The sequence below is a fragment of the Sus scrofa genome, chromosome 15 (genome assembly GCF_000003025.6).
Source record: "Sus scrofa isolate TJ Tabasco breed Duroc chromosome 15, Sscrofa11.1, whole genome shotgun sequence".
Classification (NCBI taxonomy): Eukaryota; Metazoa; Chordata; class Mammalia; order Artiodactyla; family Suidae; genus Sus; species Sus scrofa.
The window spans coordinates 65,124,562-65,138,551 of record NC_010457.5 but is presented as its reverse complement, the minus strand read 5'-3'; the positions used below and the strand labels follow the sequence as shown (position 1 = coordinate 65,138,551).

At 40.7% G+C, this 13,990-nt stretch overlaps 2 protein-coding genes across 4 annotated transcripts in view; one reads left to right on the top strand and one right to left on the bottom strand.

The window, feature by feature from the left end:
- CCDC148 (coiled-coil domain containing 148) overlaps positions 1–13,990 on the top strand; it is a 362,700-nt gene that overhangs the window by 292,520 nt on the left and 56,190 nt on the right. The gene's annotated exons all lie outside the window — the stretch shown is intronic.
- Positions 6,813–13,990, bottom strand: part of UPP2 (uridine phosphorylase 2) — a 43,088-nt gene continuing 35,910 nt past the window's right edge. The window contains exons 7-8 of one of the 2 annotated variants that reach the window (XM_021076463.1): positions 7,890–8,068; positions 6,813–7,379 (exon numbers count right to left, since the gene is read on the bottom strand). In XM_021076463.1, coding sequence (XP_020932122.1) covers positions 7,926–8,068 — 143 coding nt within the window. In that variant the 3' untranslated portion in view covers positions 6,813–7,379; positions 7,890–7,925. Of the gene's footprint in view, positions 8,069–13,990 lie in introns of both variants that reach the window. The other variant, XM_021076462.1, reaches the window with a different exon arrangement.

Here is a 13,990-nt window from a genome sequence, read left to right as displayed (position 1 = left end):
CAACTTCTAGTACCATGACTTGTGCAGAGTAGGTCCTTTATAAATACATATGTTCTACAATTTGCATGTTTACTTAGAGCAGGTCCATGGCATTGCAATCTTAAATCAATCATGGACCCAGTTCTAGAACATGGGAGATCTCTGGAGTCCAAGGGGACGAAAGGAGAAGACAGGACCAGGCAGTGTAGGAGACAGATCTGGCTGGTGAATTGGAGACTACCCATGATTATTTAGTAAGTAGGACACAGGTAACACTTTGTTGACCTCATTATTGGTTTTTGTCGGTTACAATGTTGGGAGGAAATGTAAATGCAAAAGACCTTAAACTCAGATGAAAAAACAAAGTGACATGAGTGAAAAGAAGAATCCTGATTTTTTATCGGCCACACTTGCGGCTTGTGGAATTTCCCAAGCCAGTGACCTGAGCCACTGCAGTGATGACGCTGGATTCTTAACCCATTGCACCACTAGGGAACTCCAAAATCCAGATTTTTAAAGGTCTGTACTTCCTTTTCTAACAAAGAGGGGGAAAAATCAGATTACTCAGGTGATGTCTCTAACTCTGGAATGTCCCCAGTAGTTCACAGTGTTAGCAACAGAGCTACTGTAGAGAGTCATGGATTTTCTAATAAATTTTAGAAATTTAGAAAAAAATTAGACACATAAATTGCTACCTTTTGGAGGGTAATTTTTTTTTTTTCTTTTTAGGTCTGCACCAGAGGCATATAGAAGTTCCCAGGCCAGGGGTTGAATTGGAGCTGTAGCTTCCAGCCCATGCCACAGCCACAGCAACACAGAATCTGAACAGTATCTGTGACCTACACCACAGCTCATGGCAACACCAGATCCCCAACCCACTAAGTGAGGCCAGGGATCAAAACCACATTCTCATGGATACTAGTCAGATTCATTTCTGCTGCGCCACTACGGGAACTTCCAAAGGGTAATTTTTTACTAATACTGTATCAACTATATGATGCTAGTTCCTAGATTGTTTGCCTGATGATTTTAAAAACTGTGTTATAAAAACATTTAGATCATATTTAAAGTTTTGGCAGGAAAAGTGGTTTAATGGTGGGCTTTTGTTCTCAAGTGAAAAAATGCTATGCTAAGTCTTTTTAGAAAAGCAAATGTTGATTCTAGTTTGAACAACACCTTTTGGGAAGAGTGAACAAGCAAATAAGAAATTGGGAAAACTGAGTTCCCACCGTGGCTCAGCGGATTAAAGACCTGACATTGTCTGTGTGAAGATGCAGTTTTGATCCCTAGCCTCGCTCAGTGGGATTGCTGCAGACTGCGACATAAGTCACAGATACAACTCAGATCCAGTGTTGCTGTGGCTGTGGTGTCGGCCTCAGCTGTAGCTCTGATTTGACCCCTAGCCTGGGAACTTCCATATTCCACATGTGTAACTATTTAAAAAAAAAAGAGAGAGAGAGAGAAAGAAAGAAAATAAGAAAAGAAATGGGGAAAACCCTTGAGGAGTAAATAATGAAGCAAGTTGCAAACTGTTAAGTATTTTCAGTTATTTGTCTTGGGAGACATTGATTGGTAGAGCCACTGGCTATTATTTTAGGATTCTTAAAATGTAGAGAAAGTCCAGGAGGACTGAGGAAAGAAATGTTTATTTTTAGTTTACCTGTTTTTTAAAAGGGACAAAGAGAGACCCTGATAACTAAGGATTGGGTTTGCTTAAGCTCTAATCCTAAGATGAAGATTGTAGATCAAATCCTCAAAAAAAAAAAAAAAATCAACTTGTGGTGTAGAGGCACATAGGATCCTGGAGGGGAACAGTGTGGCTTTATGAAACTCAGTATGTCAGACAATTTTAATTTCCTTCATGACAGGATGACGGAACACGTAGCTTGAAGGCAAGCAATAGAGGCCGTTTATCTGTCTTTTACTCAGGCTTTCAATTCTATCATACACAGGATGCCCAGCAGCCAGCTAAGAAAATGTAAGCCGGACACCATGTTTCTCTAGCTACAAGCCCTGGAGAGTTACAGGAGAATTTTAAATATAAGCACACATCTTGAAGAGAGGGTTATCTTTTTAAAAGCATTCTACCAGTTAAGAAGAACACTAACTTCTGTTGTGCAGTTTTTTAAAAAGTGTAATTGAAAGTTCTGCATATAGAATGACTTTTGTTTCCTACAATTTTCCAAATGGTTCTGGGTCCCCAGATATATATTAGAGGCTGTATTAATGGGTCCCAGCAGAAAGTAGATGGCACAACTAAACTGGGGAACAGAGAGAATTTACAGAAAGGACTGTTTACAAAGGGATGGGCAGGATTTAGTGGACAGCAAAGGGTGGTGTAGGTGGAACAGCTGTTACCAGCCCTGATGTGAGGAGCCCAGAGGGGAGCAATAACCAGGACCTAGGGGACAGCGGTAGGATCAGGGCCCCCAGAGGAACTGTGGCCTGTGGCAGGGGACACAGGCCTCCTGCTCCAACTCAGTCTAAGGAAGGTGTGAAAACCCATGAAATTACATGAAAATTCAGGGGTATATGTGTGAATGCATCTTTTCCTGCTGAGCAGGTCCATAGATTTTAGCAACGCTCTCCAAAACAAATCCCAAGTGTTAAGAGCTATGTTTTTAAATGAAGGAAATACAATTCAGACTCCCTTTGTTATATTTCTGATGTTGATAGTTTTTAGTCAGTGTTAAGTACCTATGGATGCAAAACAGTGAATCACATTCTATCACTGGATAAAAGTATGCCAGGAGAAGTTGTTTTGTGTATTTTGGACAAAGATTGAACTAAGCATTTGTGTGTCAATTTTCTAGTGTGTTTGGGAGTGAAACAGGGAGCAGAAGAGCTGGTCATGGCTGTTAGTGAGCCCACGGGAAAAGTTACACTGAGTAATATACACATATTACTAGAAAAGGTTGGCAAGGGATAGCATTTAGGCAAAGTTAACTTGACAAGCAGTAAGCTATTTATTTGCTTAAACTGATTGATTGCATTTTGTTTTTTTGGGAGGGATTGTTTATATATATATGTGTGTGTTATATATATATATGTTTATATATGTGTGTGTGTGTATGATATATACTACTATATATATTATATACACACACATTGATGTAATTTATATATAAGATATACATCTTAGTCAGCTGTGGGTACCATAACAAAAGACTAGGTGGCTTAAACAACAAAAGTTTATTTTCTTACAGTTCAGGAAGCTAAAAATCTCAGACTAAGATTCCAGCTGATTCCGTATATGTCAAGAGATCTTCCTGGCTTGCAGATGGCCACTTGCTCTCTGTTCTCACGTGGACTTTTCTCAGTACATGTGTGCAGACAGAGAAAGAGAGTGAGCTCTCTGGTGTCCCTTCTTATAAGGACACTAATTCTGTCAGATCAGGGCCCCAGCCTATGAGCTCACTAATCTAATTCCTTATAGGCCCTATCTCTAACTATAGCCACACTGAGGGTTGAAGCGTCAACATATGCATTTGGTGGGGGAACACAAGAATATAACCCATAACAGTATACATAAATTTATAAATGAATTGTATATATAAATATATAAAATACATATAATTCATTCACTTTTACTATGTGTCAGGCACTGTGCAAGTTGCTGGGGATAGATTTTTAGCATTCTCACCTTTTCTTGGTGAGAATGCTAAAAATCTCCCCTTGCAAATTTCAAATATACAATGTAGGCTTTAAAGTATAGTCACCATACTGTACATCAGGTCCTCAAAACTTACCTTACACTAGAAATGTATACCCTTTGACCACTTAAACCAACATCTCCCTATTCCATGCCCTCAGCCTTTGGTAGCCACCATTCTACTTTATGTTTCTATGGACTTTTTTTTTGGGGGGGGGTCTTTTTGTCTTTTTAGGGCCACGCTACAGCATATGGAGGTTCCCAGGCTAGGGGTCAAATGGGAGCACAGAAACACGGGATCTGTGTTTGTGACCGACACCACAGCTCACAGGAACACTGGGTCCTTACCCACTGAGCGAGGCCAGGGATCAAACCTGCATCCTCATGGATGCCAGTCGGATTCGTTAACCGCTGAGCCATGACGGGAACTCTGACTTTTTTTTTCTTGGATTCCACATGTAAGTAATACCATACAACGTTTGTCTTTCTCTGTCTGGCTTATTTTACTTGGTGTAATGCCCTCCAGTTTCATTTATGCTGTCACAAATGGCAAAGTTTCCTTCGTTTTATGGCTAAATAATATTCCATTGCATATATATGTAACAGTTTTTTTAATCCACTCCTCAACAGCCATTCCATATCTTGGCTGTTGCAGAAAGGGTAACTATGTGAGGTGAGGGATGTGTTAATGAACTTGACTGTGGTAGTCATTTCACAGTGTATATGTATTATCAAAGCCTCAGGTTGTACACTTGAAAATATATACTACCTTTTATTGGTCAAGTGTACCTCGATTATAAAAAAAGGATACTGTTCTTAACATTGAGGAGTAAGAGTCAAGAAGAAGAACTTGACCTTTAAATTCCAGTGGAGAAACCATTGAAAGATTTTAAGAAGTTCAGCTGGAGGTGTGGCTTCCAGATTCACAAACGATTTGTTCTTTTCAATTAGTGCCTTTGACCCAGGCTGCACATCACCAGGGGAAATTTTTTGCATAGGGTTTCCCAGTCCCACTCCTAGAGATTCTCATTTAGCTGGTCCAAAGTGAGTCCCCAAAAGGTGTTTTTTGAAGGCTTCCCTGGTGATCCTAAGATGCACCAGTGTTGAGAGCACGTGCAGTAAATGCACTGGCACAAACCCCCCTCACCCACCCCCACCTCCACACTCATCACTACACTACACAGTGACTACTTGAAATCAGGACTCTCCCCCTGATCATTAGTTCACATTTTATCTTAGAGATGCTGTAAAATTTTTCTCTTTATGAAGCCACTGCCAGATAGCCAGAGCCAGTTTAGAGCCTATTGTCTGCCAACACATAAACTGTATGGGCTGCATCATGGTGTGAGCTTCAGGCTTTGTGGCAATGCCGCCCCTTCCCTTCACTTTTCCTTTTTCTTTCCCACTTTCCTTTTTCTTTCCCATTCATACTCCCTGATGGGTTTTTGTTTATCCTTGTAAACTATCTCTGATTCCTTTGGGGAAGAAGGAGGGATATGGACTTATAATGATGAATGAACAAAAGAAAAAAATACTTAAAATGTACACAGCACCCATGCATAGAAATAATCAGAAGAGTTTTTGCAAGCCTATCTATTTCTTGAAAGACATTCTGGGAGGGCAAGCCTGAATTAGTGGAGAAGGTGGGGCTAGAGGTGAGATGAAAAGCTGGTTCCCAGATGTAGGGCAGGCATAGTGAACAGTGGCTGTATGCTTGCCAGGGACAGCACTCCTTGGCAGTTGAAAGGTAGAAAGGAGACACAACCCTCCCAAACAAAGACAAGCTGGGTAGGCATTAGCCAAGTTTATGATAAAGGATGAGTGTTCTCATTACAGCATATAAATGAGGACATACCGATATCTTCCTAGTGCAACCCTAGTTCTAATGGAACTAGGTATGATGAACTGAGGGGAGTTAAACATGGAGACCTTCCTGAAGGAGGTGAATCTGGGGTTTGGTTTTGACAGAGGGGAAAGCCACCTGCTATGGGAGAAAACAATAAGTTTTAGGTGTCACCACAACTCTACACTGATGGTACAGAGGACATTCTACCCCACAAGAGAGATGTCATGGGAGGGATGGCCAAGGAGAGCTGAGCTGAGAAGGAACTGAATAAGGAAAGGATGGGTCTTGCAAAGACTAGAGGCATTTCAGTGAGAGTTTATAAGGGAAATAGATGATGCAGATTCATTCTTCATTTAACAAATATTTATTGAGCACCTAGAATGAGACCGGCACTGCTTGGGTACTTGGGATACAGCAGTAAATAAAACAAATGCAGTCTTTGTCCTCATGAACATTATAGTCTAAGCACATTTATTCAATAAAAACCCAAATCAGGACATACCTGCAAGACGCAATGAGTGCTTTAAAGAGGCTGTAGGGGGCACTGTGGGAAGGTTATGTGTGAGGCAGGAAGGCTTTCCATTGGAGGACAGGTTGTATAAATATATGGGAGAATCAGTTAATAGGACTTGGTGATTAGATCTGGAAATGAAGGTGTCAGAATCATCAAAGAGGTTTCCCAGGGTTCTGGCTTGTGCAGCTGATGTTATTTACTGAGATAGGATATGCTAGTAGAGAAAACACACATGAACAAATGTATGGGCACACACACACATTCTGTTAGACAGGAGCTAAGAGGAGGATTAACTGTGATTCTTTAATTTTCTCTCTCTCTCTCTCAGAACCTTCTCTTCTCTCAATAAAAAGGAAAATAAGATTTTCAAAGAGGAGATAGATAAAAGTTCAAATTAAAGGCTTATGAAGAACCTCTGAAGTAGTTTCTATTTGGTCTAAGAAAAATCTGAAACACAGTGAAAACCCCACTAATGACTGCCATGTTATTCTACCTTACTTTTATTTTAGTTCTGATCTCAGTATTTGATGGTCAATTACTGGGATACCTTAAAAATTGCATGTCAAGGGAGTTCCTGCTGTGGCACAGCTTAAGGGTACAGCACTGCCTTTGCAGTGGCTTGGGTTTGATCCTTGGCCTGGTGCAGGTTGCAGCAGTGGCTTGGATTCAATCCCTGGCCTGGGAACTTCCATATACCATGGGTGCAACCAAAGAATAAATAAATTTCATGTCAAACATATCTATGTTCAAAAAAAGCTCCCAAACTTATTCACTTTTCAGGGTATTATTTATTGTTGTTAATTATAAGCAGGCAAAAAATCTTTCATGGTTGGAATTAAACTTTATTTGAACCATAACAATATAAATATATGTATACAACATTACATACTATTTAATATTATAAGCCATCCTCCACCCATCCTCCATCCATGCCTCCCAACTCCTAAGAGTATCAGCTTTAGAACTCCTAGGCGCATCAACTCATGTAGGGTGTCATGCACCCTCTAAGTGACCTCAGGCCTCCCAGAAGGTCAAACTGAATAGGCAAGGTGCAGGCAGGGCACAGGCAAGATCTGCTTCAAAGTCACACAAAAGGATGGGTTTAACATCTTGAACTCAAGTCTAAATTCAGTTGTTATTAATTTCTCAGCCTATGAGGTTAATATAGACATGAATACAGCCTTTTCCAAAACACATTTCCTTTTAAAAGAAAAGAAAATTGCTAGAAGGTGATGTAATCATTTGTGATTTCAGAAGAAAAATGGAGATCTTTCTTTGCATTTCCAAGGATTTTCATTCAAAAATCAATGTGTGATCTCGAGTTGTTATAAAATCACAAACATGGGCAAACCTAAGCCTCTAATCCTATTCTGTGGTGCACTGAAATCCTACAGGGGAAAAAAAGAAGTATGGTCATATTTCCCTAAGAGTAGCTTTTTCACATAGACCTACATTATGCTGACACTTTTTTTTTCTGTAAATATTTTGAATGTGCATGATCCATTTCTGTCACTTGTCCAACAGCTAGAAGTGCCTGACAACGTTCTAACATGCATTTCTGGATGGGTTTCAGAAACAGAATGACGGGTAACCATATCTACAAGTGGTTGATCTATTTTAATGGGAGCTTAATTAATGCTGCATATGAAACTCCAAATGTCACAATACAGGAGTTTTACAATTTTAATTATTAGACTGACTTAGCTAACTCATTTTAAAATGGGATTTGAATTTAATTTAACATAAGTTATTAAATTTGTTTGCAATATATTCATTTTTAAGAGAAAGAGTTTTATAAAAATCACTCAATTATGATGTGAGCACATGGATGAGAACTATATTAAAAATAAAATGCCACAACTAATATATGACTTAAGCGTTAAAACTGAAACTACAACCTCATGGGGAAGGATTGAGCTGCCCAGCTATGATGTCTAGTCATGAAGTCCAAGCCGCTGTTTGATGAACTTGGCAATTAGGAGCTGAGGTCTTTTCTGATATTCCGCCAGAACATCATGTGGAGAGTTGATCTGGTCACATTCAAGTCTGTTGAGAAGTGTCACACAGACTACAGCAGCTAGAAGAGCAGATTACACTGTTACTGAACACATGGGTTTATCTTTTGTGTAGAAACATTACCCAGACACCCCTGTGTCCCTAACACGTGTACTTTGCATTTGTTGTCTTCTCTGTCATGTAAATGCAACCCTCTGACCCCTCTATACTTCTGCATGAATTATCATTCATTTTTCTCTGGACTCAGGGAGTTCCCGTTGTGGCTCAGTGAATCCGACTAGAAACCATGAGGTTCTGAGTTCAACGCCTGTCCTTGCTCAGTGGGTCAAGGATCCGGCGTTGCTGTGAGCCATGGGTGTAGGTCGCAGACATGGCTCAGATCCTGAGTTGCTGTGGCTCTGGGGTAGGCTGGCGGCTACAGCTCTGATTAGACTCCTAGCCTGGGAATCTCCATATGCCATGGGTTCAGCCCTAGAAAAACAAACAAAAAAAAGTTTTTTTAAATTTTCTCTGTACTACCACCAAACCATCTCCATATGTTAATTGAAATCTTTTGCAGCACTCTGTCTTCTCCTTTCCCCTACGACTGGCTAGACTAAGGCTCAGAAAAGCTTTTTGTTCGAGAACAAGGAGAGCTCTTTGCCATCTAAGATACACACACCTCCAGCTTTCTATCCCACTTCTAATTCTTTTCTTTTTTCTTTCTTTTCTTTTTCTTTTCTTTTTTTTGGGGGGGGGTCTTTTTGTCTTTCTAGGGCTTCACCCACGGCATATGGAGGTTCCCAGGATAGGGGTCTAAGCAGAGCTACAGTGGCAGGCCTATGCCACAGGCGCAGCAATGCGGGATCCGAGCCATGTCTGTGACCTACACCACAGCTCATGGCAATGCCAGATCCTTAACACACTGAGAAAAGCCAGGGATCAAACCCATAACCTCATGGTTCCTAGTCGGAGTCGCTTTCACTGTGCCGTTATGGGAACTCCCACTGCTAATTTTTAGAGCAGGCTTTTCTCACTGGAGGATATAACTGGAGAGCCAGCCATTTTTCCTGAGATGACATTTTACTCCTTGTGCAATGTGTGAGGTTGCCTGCTGGAGAGTGAAGTAAATAGAAAAGAGAGATGAATACTTACCTCAGGAAATACCAATAAAGGCAAGTACTGACCCTTATGAAGTTTGAGCAAGAAAATGAAACATAAATGTTAAGAACCAGCTCCACGAAGGAGCTCATGTGTCAGCATTTAGTTTCCAAAGAATGAGGATAACATCTTATGATGGTTACAAAGCTAGGGGGAAAGAACCAAACATCTTTCTTAAAAAAAAAACAAAACAAAACAAAACAAAAAAAACTCATTTTTGAAAACTCAACATAAAGACCGCATCTTTGGTTTGTTCCATCAAGAAAGATCTAGAGAGAAACACTGAATTCCCAACAAATTCTTTATTTTCAGTTTCTCATGAAATCATTGATTTCAAGGAATGTGGTTGCTCACATTGAAATCAGTCAACCATTTTGAATTGATAGCAGTGTCATAGTCTCTGTCTTCATCTGCATCATTTTACAAAGGATTTCGGTGTATCTGGGATTAGCTGTAGCTACATTGACAAGCTTTGAGGTCATGAAGATAAAATTTGGGTGTGAGTGTGATGTTTATTTATTTGACTTCACTATTTCAGACTTTAGAAGATCTGGATTTGAGAAGGAGAAATGGACTGTAATTATATTAGATGCTATCTTTTTTGTTTGGTTAAGCTCTTGCTTTATGTGGGGAATTTATGATACCATTTAGACCTCATAGCTGTACCATGAGCTAGCTATTATTTTTATCCCCTTTGACAAATGATGAAATGAAGGATTTGGAAGGTCAAACAAATGGCCCGGTAGGACACAGCTAGTAAATAGCCCATCAATTCCCAGCCTCCTAGACCTCAGAGGAGAATTCTCTATCTCCCATCATCCTCTCTTGAGCTGACACATGGTGAACCATTAGGCATACCTGCCCTGACCTGTCAATCAAACCAACGCTCCTATTCAGTGAAAGGAAAAGCAGTGAAAATATCCAACTTGAGCTGGGTCAAATATTTCATCGCCTAGAACCTTATTTATTCAAAACTCATTCGATTGTAAAGCAACTTGGCTGAACAAGCAAATGGAAGAGCTTCCCTAGCTTTTCAAGTTAATGATCAGCCAGTCAGTGAAGGTTGACAGGGGCTGGTGGTAGCAGGGAAAAGATGAAAGTTCTTCTCTAATCCCTCACTTGGCAGAAGGATAAGAGGTTACCGGTGCTCTGTACTTGTCATGGAGCAGGAGCTAACTTTACTAACCATCTTCTCTGGTGACTCCAAGGGTTATGCCAAAGAGGGACAAGAACAAGTCATGGCCATCTTGGTCGTGTTATCTTGACGCTGGAGGGACCATTAACAAGCAGCATATAATAATCTTGTCGCCTGAAATTACTATTTCCAAAAGCAACTAAAAGGGACTAATGACCCAAAACAATTTGTCAAAATTAAGCCTGACATCTTTGCTACCATAATCCTCAGATTGGGCAGGGAGGATGGCTCCTGTGGAGGGACATTTAGTGACCTAGCTGTCACCAAGGAGGAACGTACCAGCGTCAACATGGAACTTCCAGTGATTCTCAACTCTTTGGGATCGTTTTTGATCCCTTTGCAAATCTGATTAAAGGTGTAACTGGAACCTCCTTTTACAAAAATACATATGTGTGGGAGTTCCTGCTGTGGCTCTGTGGGTTAAGAACCCAAGACTGTGTCCATGAGGATGTGGGTTCAGTCCCTGGCCTCACTCAGTGGATGAATGGTCCGGCGTTGCTGTGGCTGTGGCTGTGACTCTGATTCGACCCCTAGCCTGGGAACTTCCATATTCTGAAACTGCAGCTGTAAAAAGAAAATAAAATACACATATGTATATACACACAAAATATTTGTATGTAATTTCAAGGACTTCAGGGCCCGTGGAGCCCAGCCTAAATGGTCCCCCAGCTACCCCCGCTTTAGCCCCACCTTTCTTATTCAGAATGTATTTCCTGGAAGGGTTCTCCCGGAAACTATAGACAAAGATAGTGTCACAAACTCCCTTTGCACCACAGAACCAAACAGGGCTGGGTCTTGGAAAGCGGCAAAGAAGCAAAGCTTGGCTTTGGAGTTCCCAGGCCCTTAGGACTGCTCCTCTCCCATCTCTCCCTGGCCCTTTTCAGGGTCCCCTTCACTCCTCAAGGTCTGAGTTTATTAGGCAGGCCCCATCTTTACTCCCTGTGTGCCTGGTGTATAAAACATAGCAATCTCAACAATTTGGAACCTTTGCACATCCTCTGTCTCCTCTGAGACATTACTATTAGGCTGTTGGCTACTAGTCAAAAACCAAATGGAGAAAATTTGTATTCAGAGGGCCCGATCAAAGCCAAGGAGCATAGGAACAAGTTGTTTGTCTAGATCGATGTTTCTTTTTGTTTTGTTTTGTTTTTTATTTATTTATTTATTTGCTTTTTAGGGCTACACCCACAGCATATGGAATTTCCCAGGCTAGGGACTGAAGCAGAGCTGTAGCTGCCAGCCTGCACCACAGCCACAGCAACACAGGATCCTAGCCTCATCTGCAAACGCCACAGCTCAAGGCAAGGCTGGATCCTTAACCCACTGAATGAGGCCAGGGATCAAACCCACATCCTCAGGGATACTGCTGAGCCCCAATGGGAACTCCCTAGATTGGTTTTTCTTAAAATGTGCTCCATTGGCCACCTTCATCAGAACCAGAGCTTGTTAATAATGCAGATGTTTAGGCTATATCCCAGACATAGAGAATTAAGGAGTAAGAAAGGGCAATTAATCTGTATTAAAAAAAAAAAACTTCCCATTTAAATTACCGACACATTAATATTTGACAGCTATTGCTTTGAAGGTTTTAAACTCAGTTCTGACTTAAATTAAAACAAATGTTCAAACCTGCACCTTAGTATTTTAGGTTCCCAAAGAAATGCTGAATTAGACAGAACCAAGATTTAGCATTAACTCTATCAAGGATTGTCCTGTATCTTTTATAAAATTGTTACTAAAGACACTGTTGATTGTAAAGTAAACAGATAATTTCACTTAAGTCTAACATTTGGACAAAGTTTTTATGACAAGCCTCAAATGTTTTCTTTTATAACGTAATGAGTGCTGTATAATTCGGAGTGTTTCCATTTTCAGCTAGTCCTCCAGGAAACTTAGAGCTAAATCTAAGTATTTAGATTAAGTATTATACTTCCAGGTAGCCCCATCCACTCCCTTAAATATAAGCCTCTTGGTCTTTTTACCTTTGCTTAAATTATGTTATACATTCATCTCATATTGAAAGTTGCTGCTAATACTATTCCAAAAAAGGAAAGTATAAGGAAGCTGTCAGTGGATAAATATGTTACTCTTTTACACCATATGGAATAGTGAAGGGAATGGGAGTCAGGAGGCAAGAGCTTCAGGGCTAGTCCATCTTTGTTTCAGTACAGCTCTGTTTCCATAGCCAGGTCCCTCTATACTCTCTGGGTTTCATTTCATTCTCTGAGAAAGGAGCATGTTGGATCTCAAAAGTCTCTCCCAAATCCACACCCTCATCTTCTGTGTCTCCCACCATTGCATTGGCTGTCATCTCCGGGAGGTCCAGCTACAAACTTTGTGGATGTGAGCTTCTGCTCAATGCCAGACCTCCAACCACAGACATGACAGGATGGGCAGAGGATGGAGCCTGCTGTGCTAAGGGGTGGGGGCTCAAGCAGAGAGAACCCATGAAGCCCCACTAGGGTGACAACAGGCAAGAGGCAGGTCACAGGTAATGCCAACATGCACAGGATGGAATCAGTGGCCCCAGATCATTCTCTGACATGTGAGTGTGCTTGTACAAGGAAGGCAGGAGTAGGACAGAAGACAGGAGAGAATTGAAATGAATCAAACCAAACTCTAGATACTGACCTTGGTTAAAAATATGTAGGGAGTTCCTGTTGTGGCTCAGTGGTAACAAACCTGGTCCCTGGCCTCAGTGGGTTAAGGATCTCATGTTGCTGTGAGCTATGGTGTGGGTCACAGATGTGGCTTGGATCTGGTGTTGCTGTGGCTGTGGTATAGGCTGGTAGCTACAGCTCTGATTCAACCCCTAGTCTGGGAACATCCATATGCCACAGGTGCAGCCCTAAAAAGAAAAAAAAAAAAAAAAAGTAAAAACCAGCAAATCAAGAAGAAAGAAATTTTTTTAAAATCTTGCCTTTATAAAAGTAGTAAATTAATCTCTTACCATTTGTGCCTGATTTTAACTGACTTTCTTGGCAAAATCCCAACTACGCATGCTACTGAATAAGTATCACCATAGCACTTAATTTGATTCCAACACTAACTAATACTGTAACTTGGTATATGGTTAGACCTGCTCACAACTTTTAAAATAGAAAATTTTGCCTTTTTGTTTTTGGTTTTTTTTTTTTTTTTGGTTGTTCCTCTGAATAGAGATCTGAGCCTTGTGCACCCACAAGAGGCTGTTGTGAAAATAGACACTGCAGAGCATGGTGCCAAGGGGCCTCATGTCAGATGGAGCCAAGTTCAAATTCCAGTTCAGCCACTTCTTATTAACTACGAGAACTTGGGAAAGTTAAACTCTCTGAGCCACAGTGTCTCTCATGAGGTACTGTGAGGGTGAAGAGCTGTAAGGAGCTGCCTTTTGCCTTTGTGTAATAATATTTTGAAATCCCAATTCCCCCCCCTCCATTTTTGAGTTAAGAAATGCTCCAGCTCCAGACTGAATATAATCTTAAATCCTTATTGTAATATCTTTTTTACTTTATCAACGATCATCCTGTAGTTCCCAGAGCCCAGTATCCTTCATGGCTGGAACCAGCAGAAGAATATAAAATGGAATAAAAGTCAGGATTCTGCTCCCTTTCACTGAATTGTAATAAAGCAATATTATGAAGACTGAATATACCCCCCAAATTTCCA